At 37.7% G+C, this 24,429-nt stretch overlaps 1 protein-coding gene and 1 long non-coding RNA gene across 4 annotated transcripts in view; one reads left to right on the forward strand and one right to left on the reverse strand.

Moving 5' to 3' along the window:
* Nucleotides 1-2,343: 2,343 nt before the first annotated feature.
* LOC149821542 (uncharacterized) lies at nt 2,344-3,532 on the reverse strand. The gene is made up of 2 exons (XR_016425755.1): nt 3,359-3,532; nt 2,344-2,538 (listed from the first exon to the last, which is right to left on the reverse strand). It is a non-coding gene; the product is annotated as an uncharacterized LOC149821542 (long non-coding RNA).
* A 9,204-nt stretch (nt 3,533-12,736) lies between these two features.
* TPST (tyrosylprotein sulfotransferase) overlaps nt 12,737-24,429 on the forward strand; it is a 38,861-nt gene continuing 27,168 nt past the window's right edge. For 2 of the 3 annotated variants that reach the window (XM_089981010.1, XM_089981008.1), the window contains exons 1-6: nt 12,741-12,857; nt 13,074-13,225; nt 14,062-14,239; nt 14,356-14,427; nt 14,665-14,953; nt 21,600-21,737. In XM_089981010.1, coding sequence (XP_089837136.1) covers nt 13,177-13,225; nt 14,062-14,239; nt 14,356-14,427; nt 14,665-14,953; nt 21,600-21,737 — 726 coding nt within the window. In that variant the 5' untranslated portion in view covers nt 12,741-12,857; nt 13,074-13,176. Of the gene's footprint in view, nt 12,858-13,073; nt 13,226-14,061; nt 14,240-14,355; nt 14,428-14,664; nt 14,954-21,599; nt 21,738-24,429 lie in introns of all 3 variants that reach the window. The other variant, XM_089981009.1, reaches the window with a different exon arrangement.

Raw genomic sequence — 24,429 nt, forward strand, 5'->3', positions numbered from 1 at the left:
GAAATTCGTAAATACCATAACGAGTGACACAAGTTATTTTAGGCTCATCACCGTCAGCAATCCTCACTTGCCAGTAACTCGATCACAAATCTAGCTTTAAAAAGATACAGACACTGTCTAGCTGATCGAATATGTTCGCTATTAGTGTCAACATATATTTGTTTTTCACTGTGACCTTATTCAATGCACGATAATCTACACATAGCCTTTTAGAACCATCATGTTTCACCTAGAAGAGTATAGGGATGCCAAAAGGTGCTTTCGAAGGACGAACAATGTTTGTTTCTAACATCTCGTCTAGTTGCCTGTGTATCTTCTTCAATTCAGTCGACCCCATGAGATAAGGGATCATGACAAGGGGCTTTGCTTCAAGGGTCAACTCATTCTTGTGGTCAACCTTGCATCTCGGCGGCAGACACTTTAGCACTTTTGGAGGCATCACTCCTCAAAACTTGGTCAATAGCGAGGCAAGGGTCGGCACCACTACTGCTTCCACCTTTCATTCTTCGGTGCACACGACTACTAGGAATATTTGCTCTCTCCGCTTGACACCATTTTTCAATTACATAGCATATAGTATTGAAGACAAACCAACAATAGTAAGGCACTACACCATGTGTGAAGAGTTTGTTCCCGTAATTGTTAGTGAGCTAAACTTCGGCATCATCATCACATTCTGGCTGTGAAGAAACTCCATGCCTAAAATCATTCAAAAATCATTAAGAGACACCATTGAAAAGTTGGCTTTGTCGGCTCAACTATCAATTTGAATAGCCACGTCCCTTGCTTTTTCAAGAATTGTCTCAGCCTCAGAGTTCAACATTTTGATGGTCCTCTGCTTTCATCCGGGCTTCAAGCTCAATAGCACCACCTCTTCTCACGAGACGAAGTTATGCGTGGCCTCGGAGTCTACCATTGTCGTAGTAAACTTCCCATTCACAATGACTTTTAGGTACATGAGTTTTTTGTCCATCGACATGCTCTATGTTGCGCAACTTTTAGCTGTATTAATTGACCGCATGGCTCCCATCCTTAGTTGCATGACATTGGTGTTGCTACTTTCTGCCTGCACTGCATTGGCCTGCCCGTCGTTCTTCATGAGGCGCTTTGGACATTGCCTAACGATATGTCTATCGTTATAGAACCAACAAATCACAATTGGCCCTTTGTTGTCGTTAATGTTATGCTTTTTATAATTCTGCCTCTTGTTGAAATGGTGTTGGGTCGACGCCTCACGCTTATTATCGCGTCAATCCTCCTTCCTGCCTACTTGGTTCAACTTCTTTCCTGCCTTAGTTGATGGAGTGAAGGACTTGCATTGTGTATCCACTAGTCGTTCGGCCATCACATGCACATCTTTTAAAGTCTTAGAATTGCTCCTTTCCACTTCAGATTGTGCCCATGATTGTAGTCCCACAATAAACCAGTTGAGGTTGCCTTAATCTGGCATATTGGGTACGTTTAGCATGAGCTTCTTGAATGCTCAGATGTATTATATCAAGACTCCAGTGTGCTTCAATTTTGATACCATCCGATAAGCTTGACATTATATATTCTTCGACATAAAGTAGTTCCATAGTTCAGTTTTGAAGGCTTCAAAGGTATCAATTACGCATTGCCCTCTTTCCATGTCGCTACGTTTCCTTCCCCATCAGGCTATAACATCTTCATTAAGTAAAGTTGTTGCTGCCTTTACCCTAAGATCTTCTGCCAATACATTATGAATGTTCAAGTAGTCTTTCACCTGGAATAGAAAGTTATCTACAACCTTGTTATCCCTTAAACCATTGAATTTTGCCGGCTTCAACATATCTATCTTTGATGGCCTATCGCCATTTCTACCATTTAGGGTCACTGTCCACTGTAGAGTGTGGTTCTTCAATTGAAGCTCTCCTACTTCAGTCTGCAGAATGGTCACTGTCGTACACTACAACAAAGCAGTAGATTAGCGACGACCACATTCCGTCGCTAATCCGTCGCTAACCATGTTAGCGACGGATTAGCGACAACGCGGCGACAGTATGCTTACGTCGCAAATATTTCGACGCTAACTGGCGACGGAATAATTCCGTCGCCAAGTCCGTCGCTAATTGCGACGGAATAACGAGCGCTATATTCCGTCGCCAATCCGCCGGCACTAAACGGCGACCACGGCGTGGCGACGGATTTAATTCCGTCGCTAAGCCGTCGCTAGATTAATATGAATAGCGACGGAATCATCCGTCGCAAAAACGAAAAAAAATCAAAAAAAAATTATTTAAAAATTAATTACCGAGAACTGTACAATTTATATTTCCTGTAAATAAAAAACAAACCACACAAAAAAATTCATATAACAAGTATCTATAATAATTAATCGTTCCACCTTAAAACTAAGAAGTTTAATTATTTACAATTCAACAATTACAATTAGGAAAAATAAAAAAAATAAAACTTCTTCAACACAGTCCTCTAATCATCGCCAAGATTTTGTGCGTCTTCTTGTTCATTGTCTTTATCTGTCCCTTCAGCTCCACTACCCTGATTATCGCTAGCAGCCTACACAAGAAAAGAACAGTCAGTATTGATAAACAAAATATAATGAAATAAATTACACACTATATGTGATTTTATCATGTGCTCATGTGTGATCTAAGGCAATAAAAAAACTCTATATGTGATTCTATCATGCTCATATGTGTGCTAAGGCAGTCAAAAAATTGAATATGTGATTATAGCATGTTCATATGTGTTCTAAGGCATATAAAAAAACTTTATATGTGATTCTACCATGCTCAGATGTGCTTTAAGGCAGGCAAAAAACTATATATGTGATTCGATCATGCTCGTATGTGTGCTAAGGCAGTAAAAAAATTGAATATGTGAATATAGCATGCTCATATGTGCTCTAAGGCAGGCAAAGCCAAAAATTTTATATGTGATTCTATCATAAATGATATATAACATGTTCATATGTGTTCTAAGGCAGTTAAAAAACTCTATGTTATTATAGCATGTTCATATGTGTGCTAAGGCAGTCAAAAAACAGAATATGTGATTATAATATGCTCATATGTGTTCTTAGGCAGTAAAAAAACTGAATATGTGATTATAGCATGCTTATGTGTTCTAATGCAATCAAAAAAACTTTATATGTGATTCTATCATGCTCATATGTGCTCTAAGACAGACAAAAAGTTAAATATATATATATGTGATTCTATCATGCTCATATGTGTGCTAAGGCAGTAAAAAAATTGAATATGTGATTATAGCATGTTCATATGTGTTCTAAGTCATCTAGAAAAACTCTATATGTGATTCTACCATGCTCAGATGTGCTTTAAGACAGTCAAAAAAACTATATATGTGATTATACCTGAGAGGGACCTGGAATCGAAGATCCCCTATCCTGAACAGCGGCCTTGATCTCATTTCGGAGAAAGGGGGCGACGGTGTATTGGAAGTAGTTATTCAGTGATTCATTAATGATCTCGCGTACATCATCACCGGAAAGAATAGTCGGCTGCTTGGAGCTTATGTCGGCGCAAGAAGTTGGTGAGCCGTAACTGGAAGAACCAATAACTGGTGAAGTGTTCATATTACTCCCAAACCCGAACACGCGACCTTTTTTGGGTTCACCTGCTGCAGTCACCCATGCTGTAGGATCAAATGATGGATGCTGAGTAGCGTCTTCGCCATATCGCTCTACCATTTGTTGTTCATATGCCTCCTACAAAATAATGTTTAAAGTATTCATTAATAATTAATGATAACATTATGATGACTTGCATATATATTGCAATGATTATTAATAGAATTAATACATACCGTTGTCGTTCTCGCCTTCTCTGATACGAAGACTCCCGTGGTCTTCCGTTTATGTGTTTCTACAAACACATCCTTATATGGTACACTGCCTCCTTTTTCTGCTTCCTGCGAAGTTAAATGACAAAAGATTTAGTACACAAATTTGCAACAATACTTATAAAATTAATATTATATATTAATGAGTTACCATTTTCTTTAGGTGGCTCCCAAATGTCTTAGATCCACCTGTGTGTAGATGGGCTTCGGGCATCTTCGATCGATTTTGTGAAGCCTTCGCAGAGCGATTTTTAAATGCATCTCCCGCCCACATATCGCACATTTCATCCCAGTAATCTCTCCTGATAGTAATAGGACCATGGCCCTTCCACAGTAATGGATCATCTACTACGCCAGATGCTTTTTTTGCTGCAGTCTTCATAGTGTGCAGCATGTCTGCAAATCGATTGGCAGCCACCTTCTGCCACACCTTCCTTGCATCATTTTCTTCCACCGTAGTTGCAAAGCGATTCGAAGCCTACAAATATTTTCAGAAAGTTAGTAGACATTGCTTAAATAAATTAAATATAAAACACATTAACTATGAGGAACAATTGTATACCATGAATGAGGACCACAATCTGTCTAATACCTCCTTTGGGTACTCTTTCCATTGAGCAACTGGTCCTGGTAGATGTTGAAGAAGTGAATTCCTAATCTCCCGTACTACTTCTTGTGGCTCAAACCTCGTGCTGCACATGAATTGTTACACAGTAAATATCAATATAAAATATTTAAAAGATATGCAATAATTGAAAACAAAATACTTACGGTCGATTATCGATATACACTATTCGAATGAGTCTTCTTGTGCCAGCCTGAGAAGACCCTGTTTCCTGTGTTGGCTGTTGACTTGTGCGATCAACTGGTGTAGGTGGGTCGTGTACAGGCGCAACATCATCTGTAAAAAAATACACACCAAGTTCTCAGAATGTGCATTTGAACTAATCAAGCATCTAATTAGTTATATGATATACCTATCACAGGAGCCCGTGAAGATGAAGGTTGAGCCTGGCTACTACTGGATGAGCGACCACTATAACCTCCACGAACCATATTCTAACAAATAACATATGTCATACAATACATTCAAATAATTCACATCAAGTATTACAATGCATTCAAGTCATTCACATCAAGCATTGCAATGCATTCAAATGATTCAAATCATTGACATCAAGTATTGCACTAATTCAAATAATTCGTTAATTGCATAAATTATAATACATTCAGATAATTGAAATCATTCACATCAAGTATTACAATGCATTCGAATCATTCGTATCAAGTATTACAATACATTGAAATAAAATTTTTAATCATTCACACCAAGTATTGCAATACAACTCACATCAAGTATTACAATGCATTTAAATAGAGGTTTGTAGTATAAGATTTTGCTCACTAGCTTGAGAATTCTTCCTCGTCACTAGTTTGACTTTCTTCTTCTTCTTCTTCTTCTTCTTCTTCTTCTTCTTCATTGTTTGCCCATCCACTTGGTACATCATTTAGATCACATTCCTCTATGAATGTTTCATCAGCCAATGGAGATATGACATGCATATCATGCGCAACATCGTGACCATAAGCGAAGTCACAGACATCATCTGATTGATAGTAATCACTGTCTTCAGCTAACTCATCTTCTTGTAACTGATCATACTCGGGGTATAGTTTGGATTTCACCTTGCAAACTGCCCACCATTCATTTCTATCTGACTTTTTTATACTCGGATATGAAGTATAATAAACTTGTTGAGCTTGCGAGGCTAATATGAATGGTTCATATGTTCCAAACCTGGATTTATGATTCACCTCCACAATGCCTGAAGCTTTGTCGAGTCTTGTTGCAGTTGGATCAAACCAATGACACTTGAATACCGTAACCCTGTTATTCATGCCTAAGTAAGTCAACTCCATTATTTCCTCTATAACACCGTAGTAATCATGTTCATTTTCACCGTAGCTGCTACCCTTGACACACACGCCACTATTTATCGTTGATTTGTTTATACCGTAGTCTTTTGTATGGAATCGATAACCATTTACGATATACCCGTTGTAGCATTGCACAACTTTGGTCGGACCATTTTCTAAATCACATATTCCTTGATCTTTAACATCACCATGGCGAACCTACGCACAGACATAAACAATTATTGTGATCACGATCAATTAAGTAACTTAGTGTTGTTTATAAGTACAAAATTTATGTTAGCTTCTTTACCAACTGTTTCAACCACTCCACAAACTTAGTTTCACGTTCTTTTTGTACTTCTGCATTAGTGAGATGTGAAACTTTGCTTTGCAACTCCAGATCAAATCGTCTGCAAACCACAAATACTTATATTACCGAGCCATGTATCCACATATAGAACATAAAAGGATTTATAATTGAGTTGCATATACATATACTTACTCGATGTATGGGTCGATCGCTGAACAATTAAAAAGAATATAGATGTGTGCTGCATCTTGCTCTCGATCTGTCAATAGCCTTGATCGGCAACTACCAAATGCATGCCCAAGTCGTTGAAATATCGACAGCTTGTCAGCTACAGTTACTTGTTCTCCATCATCGTTACGGGGCGGGCATGTGTAACGTGTTGAAATATGAGGTTCGAAGTACATAGATGAGAAATTTGAAATCTCTTCTAAAGTGTACGCCTCACAAATAGAGCCTTCTACTCTTGCTTTATTACGAACCTTTTTTTTTAGGTCGAACATGCATCTGACAAGAATATACATTTCAAATTTTAAATATCTGTCATTAAAGAGACAAATATAAAAAAACATATACCTTTCAAATGGGTACATCCATCGATATTGCACAGGGCCACCAACCCTTAGTTCATATGGCAAATGTATGATCAAATGTTCCATAACATCGAAAAATGCTGGCGTAAATATCTTTTCTAACAGACAAACAATGGTGATGACAGAGTCCTCGAGATTCTTTACATCTGATACAATGACCTCCGATGCGCACAATGTTCTGAAAAATCCGCTCAACTCAGACAATACCCCCCATATAGGTTTGTCTAACATATCATGGAATGCTAGGGGTATCAATCGTTGCATAAAGATATGACAATCATGGCTCTTCAACCCATATAACTGTCCATCGTCAATCTTCACAGCCCGAGCAATGTTAGAGATATATCCATCTGGAAATCTCAGTTGTCTCAACCATTGACATACATGTTTTATTTGATCAGGTCCGAGCACGTACTTCGCCTTTGGTTTCAGTACTTTGCCATTATACTCTTTGAGTTCCAATTTTGGTCTTTTACATATTAATTTTAAATTCATACGGGCCTTCGGATTATCCTTCAGTTTTCCTTTAATATTCATTACTGTATTGAACACATTATCAAACACATTTTTCTCTACATGCATCACATCCAAATTATGTCGTATCAATAGGGTCGGCCAATACGGTAGTTCCCAAAAAATAGATTTTTTCGTCCAATTGTGTTCCTTCCCAAATCCACGGAAGGGTGTAGGACTGCGGGCATCTGTTAATACATCTGGAAAGTATCGCAATCTTCTTAAAATCTCTATGCCAGACAATCTTGAGGATGGACCTTCCATTTCAGTTGTGCCTGCTGTAAATGCATTCTTTTGACGTCGGAACGGATGATCGCTGGGTAGAAATCGACGATGGCAATCAAACCAGCAAGGCTTCCTTCCATGCCTCAATCTAAAAGCTTTGGAATCCTCCATGCAGTACGGACAAGCCAACCTCCCATGTGTGCTCCAACCAGATAACATACCATATGTAGGGAAGTCACTGATTGTCCATAGAACAGCGGCCTTCATGTTGAAATTTTGTTTTTTGTGGGCATCATACGTGGTAACACCGTCATCCCACAGTACTTTTAATTCATCAATCAATGGCCTTAGATATATATCAAGATTTTGGCCAGGTGAGGTCGGACCAGGGATCAACAGAGACAAGAAAAGATTTGGACGTTTCATACACAAGCTTGGTGGAAGGTTGTATGGAGTTACAAATACTGGCCAGCATGAGTATGGAGTTGATCTACCCCCAAATGGATTAAATCCATCTGTACATAGACCGAGTCTAACATTTCGCACTTCCATTGCGAAGTTCTGATGAGTACGATCAAAGTGCTTCCAAGCTTCAGCGTCAACAGGATGCGTGATCTTGTTTTCATCGTGTCGAACTTTATTTGCATGCCATCTCATGTGTTTAGCTGTCTTTGAAGACATATACAATCGCTGCAATCTAGGAGTGATAGGAAAGTAGCGGAGCGACTTGTATGAAACTTCCTTTGATCTCGTGCTACTATTGCCTCTTGTCTTTGGCTTGAACCGAGGATGCCCACATGACGGGCATGATATGTCATTTTCCTGCTCCTTGAAATACAACATGCAGTGATTTGGACAAGCATCAATCTTTTTGTAACCCATACCTAGAGCGTTGACCATAACTTTCGCACGATAGAAATTTTGTGGCAATTTCTCATCTTTAGGCAACATACTCTTCACAATCATGCACAAACGGTCAAAACATGATTGACTCAAATTATACTCGGACTTCAAATTCATTAGTTGAAGAACTGCAGACAAGATAGTGTGACTCTCACAACCGTTCCAAAGTGGCTCATCAGCATCTTTAAGTAAATCATAAAATCTACTAGCTGCATCGTTTGGTGATTCTTCATCTACGACAGTTCTTACATCACTAGAACTCATAGCAGAACCCAGTTCTGTTCCTGCAACATCAAATATCAAATTCGTATATGGATTATCGTGCACCACATTCACCCGTGCATCAAAATCGTTTCTAAATTCTTCTCCATGAAATGCCCAGTTCTGATAATCACTCACAAAACCCTTCCTGTATAGGTGATGTCTAACGCCATGAGGTTCTACAAATCGATTATTCTTACAAATCTTGCAGGGACACCTAATCCGACCTGTGGGATCTACCGTACTGACACTCGCCGTTGCAAATTCAATAAAACTATCGACACCATCCATATATTCATGCGATAACTCATTGTCCACTATCCTACGGTACATCCATTCACGGTTTGCAGTCATTCTGTCGTATGATGTTACGAATAGTATCCTAACGAATTAAGAAAAAAACAATCAGAATGCGACGATGAAGAAAATATCAAATTTATCATGCAATATACTATGTCAAACAATAACAAGAATTTTGATGCATGCATTGATAACTTAATATTTTCATGTGCAAACTATTAATGACATGATACAATCATTTGAAGCATGCTTTTATTATAAAATTTCACATGAAAGTCAAAATCAAATTGAAAGTAACTACATGCAAGCATGGATACAATTACATCAAACATTGCAATACATCATAATCATTCATATCAAATAAATGGCAAACATGTACCTGCAGCAAACACACTTCAATATCTCACTAACTACTACCATGCTTAGCATGGACTCCGTACTCCAAAAATAAGAACACTTCCATATTTCTACATTAAAATCATGCTCAGCATGATCTCCGAACTCCAACAAAGCAGTCCTAGATATCAACAACTAAGTGAGTGTGTGAACAATAAAGTGTTGCATTCAATAAATTAAATAATATGTGATACGTTTGCATCACTTACTCACCACGGGTATTTACCCGATTTGCATTATTTTTGTCATTTACTTACCACAGGTGGCCGAGCACGAGTTTGTTCCGTTGAAAAATCTGCACAAAAACAAAACAAATTAAGTAACAAACTAACTAATCATGAAACAAGATGAAACACTAACTAAAAAAATTAAAACAACTCTAACTAATTGAAAGAAGAGAAAAGAAAAATAGTATATACGTTAAGCCAAATCTAACTAGAAGATGCTAATTTAACAAACCAGCTATAACATGTTGAATCAGTCGACTAACATAAAGTCATAGACAATTTCTAATCTAAACTACTTAGCAAAGGAATAGTAAATCAATCAATTAGTTTACTAGAAAAGATGTGAACTCCGTTTAACCACCACTATCATAAAGAATTCAAATAGCCCTAATCTAACTAACTGATTGTGAGAACATTAAATACCAATCTATCTAAGAAAAATATAATTATAAAAGACTAATAGATTGAAATACTCTAACTAACCAGATTTCAAGAAAACAAATTAAAGTAAAACTAACTACCAGTAGACATTAACAAACTAACAAATTGAACAACATGGACAACTTGTATATATACATTACAAAAAAAATTTCAACTTAAAATCCATATGGACAACATATATGCAAACTACACTTAAAACCATATGGACATCTTATATACACATATTACAAATTTTTTTTCAAGCTAATCACATGGACAACATAGGGATCACATAATAACTTTTTTTTTTTAAAAAAGAGATCACATGGGCAGCATAGGTATCCATAACAAAAATTCTTTTCAAAACAGATCACATAGGCAACGTAGGTATCTCATAACAAATTTTTTTTCTTCAAACAAACACATAGGCAACATAGTATTCCTACTAAAGATTTTTTTTTTCAAACTGATTTACATAGGCAACATATGTATTAAAAAATAGATTTTTTTGAAACCAATTCACATAGACAGCATAATATATCTCATAACAGATTGTTTTTTTCAAAAGCAATACACATCGGCAACATGTTATTCCTACTACAGATTTTATTTTTCAAACGATTCATATAGGCAACATAGGCATTCAAAAACAGAAAACTTTTTTTTTTTTTGACAAGTCACTTAGGCAGCATAACGCAGGGGGTCGACCCCCCCTACCGGAAAGCACGGCAGGGGGTTAAACCCCCTGCCTTTCCGGCAGGGAAGGGGGTTAAACCCCCTGCCGGAAAGGCAGTTCCGGCATGGGGGGTTGACCCCCTGCCGTGCCTTTCCGGCAGGGGGGGTCGACCCCCTGCGTTTCCAGCAGGGGGTCGACCCCCCATGCCTTTCCGGCAGGGGGTCGACCCCCCCTGCCGGAAACGCAGGGGGTCGACCCCCCCTGCCGGAAAGCACGACAGGGGGTTAAACCCCCTGCGTTTCCGGCAGGGAAGGGGCGTACCCCCTGCGTTTAGAAGAAGAAGAAGAAGAAGAAGAAGAAGAAGAAGAAGATTACCTGCGCGTCTCCGGACGGTGGCGAGAGGTTGACGGGGAGCGGCAGCTGGCGAGCGCCGGCTGGCGAGCGGTGGACGGGGAGCGGCGGCGGCAGCCGGATGGTGGCGAGAGCCGACGGGCGGCGGGAGGGAGCAATACAGCGAAACAGGGAAAAGAGAAAGAGGGATGGGATTAGGGATTTACGCGACATTTAGCGACGGAAAAATTCCGTCGCTAAGCCGTCGCTAAACCAAAATACGAAAAAAGCGACGGAATATATTCTGTCGCTACGCCGTCGCTAATTAGCGACGGATTAGCGACGACAGAGTTCCCTCTCTAAATCCGTCGCTAAAATGGTGTTCTTGTAATAAAAAGTAGCGACAAAAACATGCAGTCGCTAATCCGTCGCTAAGTAGCGACAGATTAGCGATAAAAGTCGTTTCCTCGCTAATCCGTCGCGAATTAGCGACAGATTCTATCTCTAGCTAATCTGTCGCTAAGTAGTGACGGAAAAAATCCGTCGCTAATTAACAATTTTCTTGTAGTGGTAGTCAGCAAAGTAACATGTCCTATCAATAAGTTTGCCTGCTTTCGCAGGCTCGCCATCTTGTCGTTCAATCATTTGAATTACTGAATTGTACATGAAATCACTTTCTCATGCGAAGTTACATCAGCCACCAATCTATTGACAATCTCGACCATTTGTTCATAGCCTTGAGGTAAACCCATCTTCTCAGTTTCGGCTATTGCCTTACCTTTGGTGCTACGTAAGTTGTATTGAGATACCACGATGTCTTGCTCACAAATCGTGGTATATCGGTGCGTTTCTCGACATCGACTACAAAGTCTCTTCTCTAGTTCAAGAATGAACTCTGATACCACTTGTCACAAACCTATTTGTTTAATAGGCCAGTGCAATGCAATGGTTCTTTTTTATCGCTGCAAGTTTTTTGGTCGCTCGCTTGCAAAAGCGTAAATAACTCAAAGTGCAAAAGAACGAAAGAAGAAAGAGAAAAAAATTATAATCATTTGAAAGTAATCACAATGAAGGTGATTTTTTTTTTTTCAATGCATTTACATTCATTCACAGTTTTGCCCACAGATTTATTATAGTCCAAACCTATGAGCTAAATCTTTAGGGCATTGATCAACCTAAACCAAAATGTAAGAAAATAGCTTGAAAAAAGTTAAGACAATCAACCAAAGCAAAACAAACTTTAATCATAACTACAAAATAAATAAGTCACAAAAAATAGTCGTTAATCATTTGACTGCAACGTCACATGCAAGCATGTCTGGTCTGCTGTGGTAGACAGTAGAGAGGCGTTCATTTGGCTATGGACCATTAGCTCATTAAAAGTGGGGTAATACGTGTCATTTTGCATAGACGGCATCCATTTTCATTTTAGGATGTTGGCCGTGGGGTTGTTATTGCGAGTCCACTTCTCTTTCTTCTGACTGGAACACCTTTTGCCTGCCTGACCAGGCCAGTCAGTCCACTCTAGGTCAAAAAGAAAAAAAAAAAAAGTCTCACACTCTCACTTTGTGAATGGAGTTAATCGACCGCACGACCGTACGTGTTAGCGCAACCCAGTGGGCAGTGGGTTAATTAAAACTTGATAAGCGGACTCCCAAAAAAGGAAACGTTTTACGAGTCTCGAGTCGTTGACCCGAGGCTTGAGACGAAAGCTCGTTTTTAGAAGTTTTCAGCGTCCTTTTTATTCCTTGTCATGTATGCAAAACTTTGTTGGGTCCAAATTAATTAGTGTAATCGTATTCTTTTTTCTTCCCGCACAAAGCAGAGAGTGGGCCCTCTGTGAGGACAGCGTCTTCGGGTGGGCGGTGTCGTCTTGGGGAGTCGTGGGTGATGTCCCCCTGCTGAGCGGCACCCCGCCCGCACTCCCAACGCGATCTAGGGAGGTACGATACCACCACGCCAACAATCGGCCCTCCCCTCTCTCCCTCCCAATTATCCGCCCTCACCGCAGTTTCTCAAAAACTCCTGCTTTTTTTGTGCACCCAATTCTAATTTTCATCGCTATATATGCATCTGAGGTTTTGAAGGAACGGTGATCGTAGCGTGTTTTGTTTCTTTTTCTTAATTTGAATGTTCTTCTTCCTATGTTTTGGGTGCAGTGCAGGGAGCTAGGGATCTTTTCTTTTTTGTATTTACTTTCTCCTCTCTGTCGCCTCGGAGGTGTTCTTTTTTGATCTTCTTCTTCCAGGGTTCGAGAGAGGGATGGTTCGTTGGGTTATAATGGAAGGCTTCATGGTTCTTCTGGCAATAGGTACCAAGGAAAGAAACCGTTTCTCCACAGTGTTTATTATCTTTCTCCTTTCGTTTTTGGGCTCGGTTTGTGCTTATCGGCTTATATGTTCATTGCCTGCTTTGGTTGTTTCGATTTTTTCATATTGGTAATAATGTTTTTTCAACGAAGAAAATTGTAATTGTAAATAGGGTTTCTATATTTTTTTTTGGGTATTCTTATAGCCATTCGTTTTTCACTTATTTTTTCTCCAAATGGTTTTGATGCCGTAAATCTGTAATGCTTGCATGCTGAAATTAGAACTTTTAACATTAGGAAATGTCACCATTTTTGTACCTGAGAAATTATGTACAAAATTGGTCTTAGTAAACTTTGGTAGAGAATTGGTTCGGTAAGTCAGATTCCGCCTTGGAGTTTTTTTTTTTTTTAAATTATTTTTTTTGACTAATGCATTTTATCTCGAAGTCAAGTGTTAACCATATCAAGTTATCTTTTTTTGGAACTTCCTTGTCTTCAACTGAAGAGCCATCAATTAAGAAGACATTGGCGATTCTTTGGTTTGACCATCATGTCCGGCCTGTTTTGATTTGAGACCCAAACTTATTTTAAGTGGCAGGATTTAGCTGCGCCAGTTCCACTTCTTAAGAAGGTGTCCTTGGGATCAACATGGCGAAATTGCCAAAAAAAAAAGGACTTAAGCTTCACAATTTAACTTTTACCCGTTTTCTTCTTCATTAGCATATGCAACCCTTTTAAAGGCTGCCTATGAGAATAAAGATTCTAAGCTAATGAACACTGAATTTTGAATTTCATGCTTTGCACTGTTTTTTATCTCATATTGATTAACCATTGAGCAGCATCAGCCTTGGCATTTGTGTCTTCGACTGAGAATGATTTCGAGCACTGTGAAAATATTGTCCTGAGTTGGGCAGATTCCTCTATCAATGATGGGATAGAAGCAAACAAATCCAATTTGCAGGACTTGCTTTTCTTCCTCCATGTACCCAGAACTGGGGGACGCACATATTTCCACTGGCAAGTTTCTTTATATTTTTAAATTCAAGATCATGCTTCATTAATGGATGAGCTTTGTGAGGTCCCTTCCTGACTATTTGTACATTTTTAACACCATACTTTGTTTGTTGTCTCAGCTTTCTGAGGAAACTGTACACCAGTGACCAAGAATGCCCCCGCTCATATGATAAGCTGCGATTTGATCCAAGGTTTGAGACCCCTGATTCTAGAGTGGTTTTTATGTTTGATTACATGACTGATTTCTTCTAAATTCCCCTCTAGAAATGCACCTGTTGAAAGCTTTGCACATATTCCAGTACATGATATTCAATTTTATTCATTTTGACTATCATTAGAAGTGCTCAGAATTTGGCTGGTACTTTCCTTGTCTAACTACTGCACTATGTATGATAAAATGATGTCTCTGAGTTGTGTTCTTGATGCAGTAAACCGAATTGTAGACTGATGGTTACGCATGATGACTATAGCATGATGTCCAAATTGCCCAAGGAAAAAACTTCAGTGGTGACAATACTACGAAATCCATTGGATCGAGTATTTAGCACATATGAATTCTCAGTGGAAGTGGCAGCTAGATTTCTTGTGCATCCTAATTTGACTTCAGCCACACAAATGACTCAAAAGTTACGCTCTAAGTCACGCGGAGTGAGTACCCTAGATATATGGCCATGGAAGTATTTGGTACCATGGATGAGAGAAGACTTATTTGTGCGGGTAAGTTTCTCATAGTAAAATTGCCAATTCATTTTTTCCTTATTATTTGATAAGTTGCATAGATCATGTTTCTTTTGTACTTCTTCTTCTTATTCACTTTTTATCGCATATTTAAACTGAATTTAAGGAGGGCTTCCTTTGGACAAGAATAAAATAGGTGGTGTACAAATTGTTCCTCACAGTTTGAGTTAATGACTAAAAAACTTATCTGTTTCTTAAACTCCTTCATGAGCTTCTTCAAAGATGGGTGTATAAAACATTATGTAGGAGAAAAAATTTATACACCAAGTATAGCCCCTACATCCTGCAACTATAGTGCTTATTCATAATCTTCCCGATTGCATGGACGCATCACTTAGCATGTGTATCCCATGTTGACACGACATGACAATAGAGACACCATGGCACTTCATGGACACGTTCAAACCTGTGTGGGGCATGGTCAACATTGGATTCCTAACTTAGTTTTTTTCAAATGATCTTCGTCCTTTATTTATTAGTTCTTGCAATTTTCCCCTTTTAAAATTGGCGATCGTGTTATATGCTTTTCAAGTTTTAACTTTGATATATTTGTTAAAAGAATGTCATATTACATGTATGTGTGCTACCCTCATAGCTGTATGTGTATGTTTATTATTGAGGGGCATTTTTGTAACATAGCATTAGGGGCTATGTCACAGTGCGGGTGCAGGGGTGCGGCACTTTCAAAAAACTTGGGTGCGGGGGTGCGGCAAAAAAAAAAAAAAATATATATATATATATATATATATATAATTTGTGCAGGGGAGGGGTCGAGCCCCCCTCCCTGCGCCCTCTTTGTGCAGGGGAGGGGTCAAGCTGATGAGTTGTAGAGCCTCATTTAGAGTTTTTGCCCTTGCAGAAAGGGGGGTCTGGGGGCTCCCTCGATGCGGGTCCTGCTACACAGTCAACAGGAGGGGGTCCGGGGGCAGCGCCCCCCCCCCCCCCCCCCCGAAGTTTTTTTTTTTAATAAAAAAATTGGACACAAATGACCCTAGGTGCGGTCAATGCACCCATGGTTGGGTTGACCGCACCGGGTGCCGCACCCGCACCCGCACCCGCATCGCATTGATGCGGGTGCGGCACCCGGTTTGCCGAGTCCCTATGACATAGATTAGGGGCCTTAGTCAAACATTTTTGTCCTCTTGTGTAGCAAAGGAGGGTATGTTGTATTCTCATTCTTTCGAGGTAATGAAACCTTAACACTTTTGAGCGTTCTCTTCCTTCTTCTTCTTCCTCTTCCTCTTCTCTAGTGTTTTGCGATCTCTTTGCTCAATATGGTATCAGAGCCATATTGGCACTAGAGAGCGGATACTGAGGGAGCATTCAGAAGGAAGCAGGGGCATCATTCCTGCCTCATCTGAGTCTGGCATGAAAGGTGCTGATGTAAGCACACCCAGGTGATGTTTTCAGATTGACCAATTTGATGTGGGAATTTGGTAGTTGTTGGTTTTATAAGCATTATGAATAAAAAATCGCAGAGATTGGAGCAATTTTGGATTTTTTGTGATTTTTTTATATTTTCTGATTTTGGGTACATGGTTCAGATTTGCTTGTTCTGTTTATTGTGAGCTCGGCAGATTTTAGTCTTGCATATGAGATGGTTGCTGGTCGTTTTTGTGTTGGCTTTCAGTTGTGTGAAGTTTTGACTTGAGCTCTGAAAAACAGATTTAAATGAGTTTTAAGTTGATTTTGGGCACTCTATTGCTGGGATATTTGCTGTGTACCGACTGCTGTGATTGCTTTATGTGGGTCTAATATTGTAGTGTGTGAACTCAGATATTTGTTCAGTGTTGTTTCTGGGTGTGCGAGACATTCATACACTATGTTGGGTGCTAATAGTCTGGTCTTATTGTAATGAAATACAAAAATAATACAAAAATGTCACTTATAGACATACACAATCACAATGACCACTTATGGGTCAATTATGTCAGCACAAATCCACACAAATAAGCCACTTAAGGGCACAACAAACATAAAAATATAAGATTTGTATTTAAAAAATGCTCCAAGCAAAAGCATATTTCGAGGAGGGGTTTCAACCCCTATATATACAAGAGGGAGAGCCATATAGCTGTTGGGTTCTCCCCAACGGCTAGAAATGTAGCTGTTGGGGAGATCCCAACGGTTCTATGGCTATTTACCATAAGGCCCATGGCCTGTTTGATATTTACAATTAAATTAAAAATAAAAGAACAAAAATAAAAGGAAACTACTCCTATTATATAGACATGTACAATGACCAAAATACCACTTAATGCCTATTACATTGACACTATCCCTCAAACTTACGGTGTGATCAACAAAAGTTTGCCTAACAAAAAATGAAATCTAGGAGAAGGAACTGCTTTAGTGAAGAAGTTCGCAAATTGATATTCAGACATAACATGTGGTGGCGAAATGGTCTTGAGAATTCTTCATTGACATAATGGCAGTCCATCTCGATGTGCTTAGTGCGTTCATGAAATGCATGATTCCTCGCAATATATATGGCACTTTTGTTGTTACAACATAATCTTGATGGTACTCCCATGTCTTCTAGTAAGCTCCTCAACCAAACAATCTCTGATGTTATACTGGTCATAGCCCGATAGTCAGCTTCTATGGCCGACAACCACTTTTTGTTGCTTTTTACATTTTCAAGACACCAATGAGTCTCCTAAAAGAACATAGAAGCTAGTGGTGGAGCGTCGATCATTAGGATCTCCACCCCAGTCAGAGTCACAATATGTAATTAATTCAAGAGGAAAGGATGATGATAATAATAATCCTTGATTAAGAGAATTTCTTAAATATCTAATAATATGCATAACAACACTCATATGAACTGAGCTAGGAGAGTGCTGAAATTGACTAGCAGTGTGTAGTGCATGAGATATGTCTGGTTTGGTTATAGTCAAGTATGTCAAGGCACCAATCATCTGTGTCGATATGGAGTGGGATCGTCTAATGGAGTTCCATCATCAGTCTTCATCTTTAAGTTGATAACTTTGGGCGTATCCACTCTCTTCTCGTCAGTGAGTCCAAACCTGTCAATAATCTCAGTAGAAAGTTTAGATTGAGTTAACAAATATTCTCGAGGAGAATAAGCTACTTCAATCCTCAGGAAAAATATGAGAAAACCTAAATCAGTCATTTTAAAATTCTGTTTGAGTATATGCTTAATATGATTTACTCCTTGTTTGTCTCCTCTTGATATGATCATGTCATCAACATAAAGGAGCAAAATTATAATACCTGCATCAGATTTCTTAACAAGTAAAGCAGTGTCAGTATAATATAAAAAATATCCAAGTTTAGTCATAACAGAACTAAAGCGATCATGTCAGGCCTTTGGTGCTTGTTTGAGACCATATAAGGCCTTTTTAAGATGAAGAACCTTTCCATTTAGAATATCATACCCAGTTGGTAGATCCATATATATTTCTTTTAATTCTCTATTAAGGAAGACATTTTTGACATCCATTTGATAAATGAGTCATTTTCTAATAGCATTCACAATTATAAGTGTTTTAACAATAGTTATTTTCGTGACGGAGGCAAATGTCTCATCATAACCTATCCCATATTCCTGTGAGTACCTTTTGTATATTAGTCTGGCTTTATGTCTTTTCAATGTTCCATCACTTAGTTTTAACCATAAAGACCCATCTACATCTTAGATTTCTTTCCAGATGGTAAGTTAGTCCATTCTTCGAATGCTCTTATTTCTTTACATATTGCATTTTGCCATTCTCGATAGTTTTTAGCTTGACTGTATGAGACTGGTTCGAAGTAAGAGAAAATTTTTGCTAGACAGACTCTGCATAGAGGGGCAGAGGATTCATATGTCACGAATCTATCAGGTTTTTTATGTTGTCTTTCAGAGTCCCTAATGTTTCTAGTTTCTTGGGCATCTATGTTGGAATATTTTTCTAAGGCATTAGGATGATAGCTCTCTTGTCTTCTTTTATATTGAATAATTTGAGAATGAGATAATGAGAGAGATTTCTGCATATCCACCCGAATTGAGCAATAATATCAGTCCACCACACTGAGTATGTATTTGATTATCATCAATTTGATTCTCTTCTGATATCAAATCACTATCATTCTTAGAATCCAATTCTAAGAATATATATTCATCTTCAGTTTGAGGGAGGGTATTAAAATATATATATATATATATATATATTTATTTATTTGTGTATGTCTTATGTATATAAGTATATATATACACACACACATCCATATGTATATATAATATACTTTTTTGGTATTGTAATAGGTAATGCCTTCTAGGGGTATTTTGGTATTTTTTCTTGTAATAGGTTCTGTCCTCTTGGGACACATTTTTGTTTATTTATTTTAGCCTTTTCACTAAAGATCAAGGGCACTATGGACTTTTGTCCATAGAGTCGCTGGGAAGCATCCCAACGGCTATATTTATTGCTGTTGGGAGCTCCCTTTAGTCCCATTTGTTGTATATAAGGGACTTCTTGTGCCCTCCTTTGGTTAATGCTTTCCTAAGCATTCTATCTCAATAAAGATTATGATTTTTTATGTTTTTTGTGTTCTTTTATGTGTTTTCTTTGGTGTCTCTTATGATCTCATGTATTTGCCATTGATTGGCTTGTGTATTGTGAACTTGTGCTTGTGCACATTTAGGCTCTTTGTAGCCGTAGTATGCACTTAGGTGCTTTTGTATTGCCTTTGACATATGTATTGTCCATTGTAGGACTTGTTCTTGTGCTTATGCACGTTATGATTTCACTTTCTGCTTGATTTCATTACAGCACACACATGCGTAAATATTATTTCACAAAATAATATAAGCCTTATGAAAGCATTTACTATTTTTTTTAAATTAACAAAAATATGAATGCAATTAAATTCAACAATAAATTTGAAAAACATTTTAAAGTTTTTTAACGAATAACCCCATATACCCAAGGGAATTCAAAAAGCTCAATCATTTGCTAATTAATAATCATAAAACAAGAAAACTTCAAAAAGAGTTTTAAAAAAAATAACAAATAAATTTTCAAAGAAAAAAGGAGTGTTTTCTCATGCATAATGCATGAGATAAATAACTTAAGTAAAAATAATCATACATATATATAAAGGTTTAAAATACATAGTGAGTCAAAATCTTGCTTGAATCTAAGCCATACATCGATCATAATTTCTTCATGAAGCGCGAATTCAAACGAAAGACTCCCCAAAACTAAAGAAACTAAATATCAAGATTTTTTTTTGGCTCTGATACCATGTAAAGAAATAAAACAAAAAACAAACCATAATGTGCACAAGCACAAGTAGGGGTGGCACGACCCGCCAACACGACCCGCCAACACGACCCGCCAACCCGACCCGCCTCTTAGGCGGGTTCGGGTTGGGCTTAAACTAACCTGTTTAATAAACGGGTCGACCCGCCTAACCCGTTTATTAAACGGGTTGGGTTCATGTTAGGGGTATGCCAACCCGCCAACCCGGCTGACCCGTTTAATAAACGGGTTAGGCGGGCGGGTCAACCCACCAACCCGTTTACCCGACTCAACCCGTTTATTAAACGGGTTGGCGGGTCGTGTCGGGTTACCCGTTTAATAAACGGTTCGGGTTCGGGTTGAGGTATGCTGACCCGCCAGGTCGACCCGCCAACCCGACCCGATTGCCACCTTTAAGCACAAGTACAAGTCCTACAAGTGACAATGCAAATACCAAAGACAATACACAAGCACTCAAGTGCATACAATGGCTAGAAAGAGCCTAAATGTGCACAAACACAAGTCCACAAAGGGACAAGACACAAGTCACACACAAAAGAAAAAAAAACATAAAAAATAATAATAATAATCCTTTATTGAGGTAGAATGCTTAGGAAAAGCATTAACAAAAGGAGGGGACAAGAGGTCCCTTATATACAACAAATGGGGCTAAGGGCCTAAGGGAGCTCCCATAGAGTCGTTGGGATGCTTTCCAATGACTCTATGGACAAAAGTTCATAGTGCCCTTGGTCTTTAGTGAAAAGACCAAAACAAAAAAAAAATCTGTTCCTAGAGGACAGAACCTATTATAAGAGAAAAAGTCCAAAATGCCCCTAAAGGGAATTACCTATTACAATACAAAAAAAGTATATTATATATACATATAGATGTATATATATACTTATATACATAAGACAAAAGTGCATACACAAATAAATAATATATATATATATATTTTAACAAAAGTAACATCTATTGTTACATACTTTTTCTTTTTGACTTTGTAACCCGTTTGGGTTGGTGAGTTTCTGAGAATATACACTTGACTGCTCAGGAGTCTAGTTTATCTCAAGAATGAACAAATATATGCACATAGCATATACAACCAAGTACTGTAGGAGTAATGTGGAACACCATAACATGTAAGTTACCCAAAGTAAATGTAGAGCTAATATTGGTTATATGCTAAAACATGTCATAGCCAATACTTGCAGTTGTGACTATTGTGTCTTAACTTTATGCCTTTCATAAGTGCACTCTTTTCAAAATATCATCTTCAAACTTTAAAATCAATTGGTGTTCTAAACTTTTGCATCTATTTACTTCAGCAGTATACTTTGCGGTCCTTCCTTTTGCATAACATTATACTTCTTGTTTAGAGGGATGCTAGAAGAAACAGAAGGGTAATGGGGGAAGTGAAAGATCCATACAACATGGGTGAAATTGTTATGCCATTGCGTGCTTTTATCAATGAACCTCTTGCTCATGAGATCATTCATAATGGTGCAACTTTGCAGGTATGATAGTTCATTGGTCACTCCATCCATTAATGTCGCTTTTTTCTAACATGTTTACATCCCTCACTTGTTTATGTTCTGTATATGTCAGAAGAATGTTTTTTAGCTTGTATAGTATCTTAACTTGTCTTTGGTGTTTTTGTATAATATTGATTCCCAAGTGTGTTGTAGGTTTTTGGGGTTCATGATAATACCAAAGATTCTTGGTTAGATTTTTGTAGTTTTGTATCAGATGTGGTGTACAGTAGTTTATATGGGATTTTATGTATTTGAATTTTTAGTCTCTTCCCTATTGCATTGGATTCTAAAGAAATGGGTTGTATGATTGGGAAACAAGATAGCATGGACATTTTTGAGTGTCAAAAGGGATGTCTTGAAACATCTCCCCCTTGAGTGTGGTGTCCCAACTTTCAGGGAATGTTCACTTGTGAATAAGCATAATGGAAATGTAATTTCTTGTCTCATGCATGCTGAATCACTTTATTGATGCACTTTTCTTGGGCTGCACTTGAATCCATGGACATTGGAGGCATCTGAATATCAAAGCTTGAAGAAGATAGGAAGAAGAGAATGAGAGAAGTCCACACAAAGGAAAAACTTCATTCATTAGAAAATGAGAACCAAGGACACAACATATAGCAGTTGACTCCCTTCTCCTAAAGCTATGACAATTCTGGACGAAAATGTTCCTCTTACATTGACTAAGCACAAATAAATGATAATATATAAAATGACCCCTTTATTTACATGAATAGGTATTACACACACTAATAATATATGAAAAATGACCTTAGTATACGACAAAAATGACATGTTTCTTGAAATGCCTTGAAACTTTTCAAATTCATCTGTTGTCCAAAATCGCAAATACTACTATTTTTAGGGCCATTTTAGTCTTTAAACATATCATTTTTGGTGTAAATTTCCTGCATATGCGAATTTTCTTTGTTTCCATCGGAAACACCTTAGCTGCACATATTTTATGCGAATTTAGTAAATTTTTTATGCGAGGTAACTCAACTATTTGCGAGGTTTCTCAGTTCTAGTTTAAAAGAAATTTTGCAGTTTTTATTGTGTATTTCTGAATTTTTTATGCGAAATGACTCAGGTATTTGATATATTTGCTATGTTTTTCGGTTCAAGTTTAAAAGAAATTTCGCAAATATTTTATGTGAATTTAGAATTTTTTTATGTGAAGTAACTCAGGTATTTGCGATATTTGCTATGCTTCCCGATTCGAGTTTAAAAAAAAATTTAGAGAATTTTTATGCGAATTTAAGAAATTTTTATACGAAGTAACTTAGGTATTTGCGATGTTTGGAGGTTTGAGTTTAAAAGAAAGTTCACTTGCACTTTTTATGCAAATTTCGTAATTTTTTTATGCAAGGTAACTCAAGTATTTGCGAGGTTTGTAGGGAAGAGTTTGTAGCACATTCTTTCTTGTAAGAAGGGAATGACCTGAGTTTCTTCCCTTAAGTTATCTCGCTTAAAAAATATAATAATGTTGCATAAAAAATCTGCAAATTTGTTTTTTAACTCAAACCGACAAACTTCACAAATGCTTGAGTTACTTCGCATAAGAAATTTATGAAATTCGCATAAAATAAGTGTGAGAGAACTTTCTTTTAAACTCGAACCTCCAAAACTCGCAAATAGTTGAGTTACTTCGCATAAAAAATTTACTAAATTCACATAAAATATGTTTGAGCGAACTTTCTTTTAAACTCGAACCTTCAAATCTCGCACGTATTTGCGAGATAACTTAAGGAAACAAATCCAGGTCATTCCCTTTTGATAAGAAAGAATGCACTACAAGCTCTTTCCTACCAACCTCACATATACTTGAGTTACCTTGTATAAAAATTTTATGAATTTTTCATAAAATAAGTGCGAGCGAACTTTCTTTTAAACTCGAACCTCCAAACATCGCAAATACCTGAGTTACTTCACATAAAAAAATCCTAAATTCGCATAAAAAATTTGTGATTTTTTTAAAACTCAAACCTAGAAGCATAACAAATATCACAAATACTTGAGTTACTTTGCATAACAAATTCAGAAATGCACATAAAAAAGCTGCAATTTTTTTTTAAACTCGAACCGAGAAACCTCACAAATAGTTGAGTTACCTCGCATAAAAAATTTATTAAATTTGCATAAAATATCTACGGCTAAGGCATTTCTGGTGGAGACGGAGAAAATTCGCAAATGAAGGAAATTTGCACCGAAAACGATAGGTCCGAAGGCTAAAATGGTCCTAAAAATAACAGTATTTTCGATTTTGGATAAGAGACGGATTTGAAAAGTTTCAAATGCATTTAAGGAAATGTGTCATTTTTGCCGTACACTACAGTCATTTTTCGAATAATATATCATAGCACATTCCTCAACACTGAAAAGCAGAGGAGGATTAGATTCCCCCGATCTATTTCCCAGCCTGTTTCGGGGACTTGGGGAATTGGAGATTTGCAACTTTGCCACTGCCACCTTGGTCCACTTGCTGAATGCCCAATTTTTCCAATTTATTGAATTCTTATTTGTGGATATTCAGACATTGTTCAGATTGTCAGATAGATGTGGTTTGCTTGAGCAGTTGGTTGCCTATATTTCTAGCATTGGTTAAAGTTTAGTGGAGTTAATCTTGTGGGAATTTGTTTTCCTTTATAAGAATTTTAAACATAAAATTCTGAGG

This window comes from Nuphar pumila, chromosome 11, assembly GCF_984573655.1.
Source record: "Nuphar pumila chromosome 11, dmNupPumi1.hap1.1, whole genome shotgun sequence".
NCBI classification, from domain to species: domain Eukaryota; kingdom Viridiplantae; phylum Streptophyta; class Magnoliopsida; order Nymphaeales; family Nymphaeaceae; genus Nuphar; species Nuphar pumila.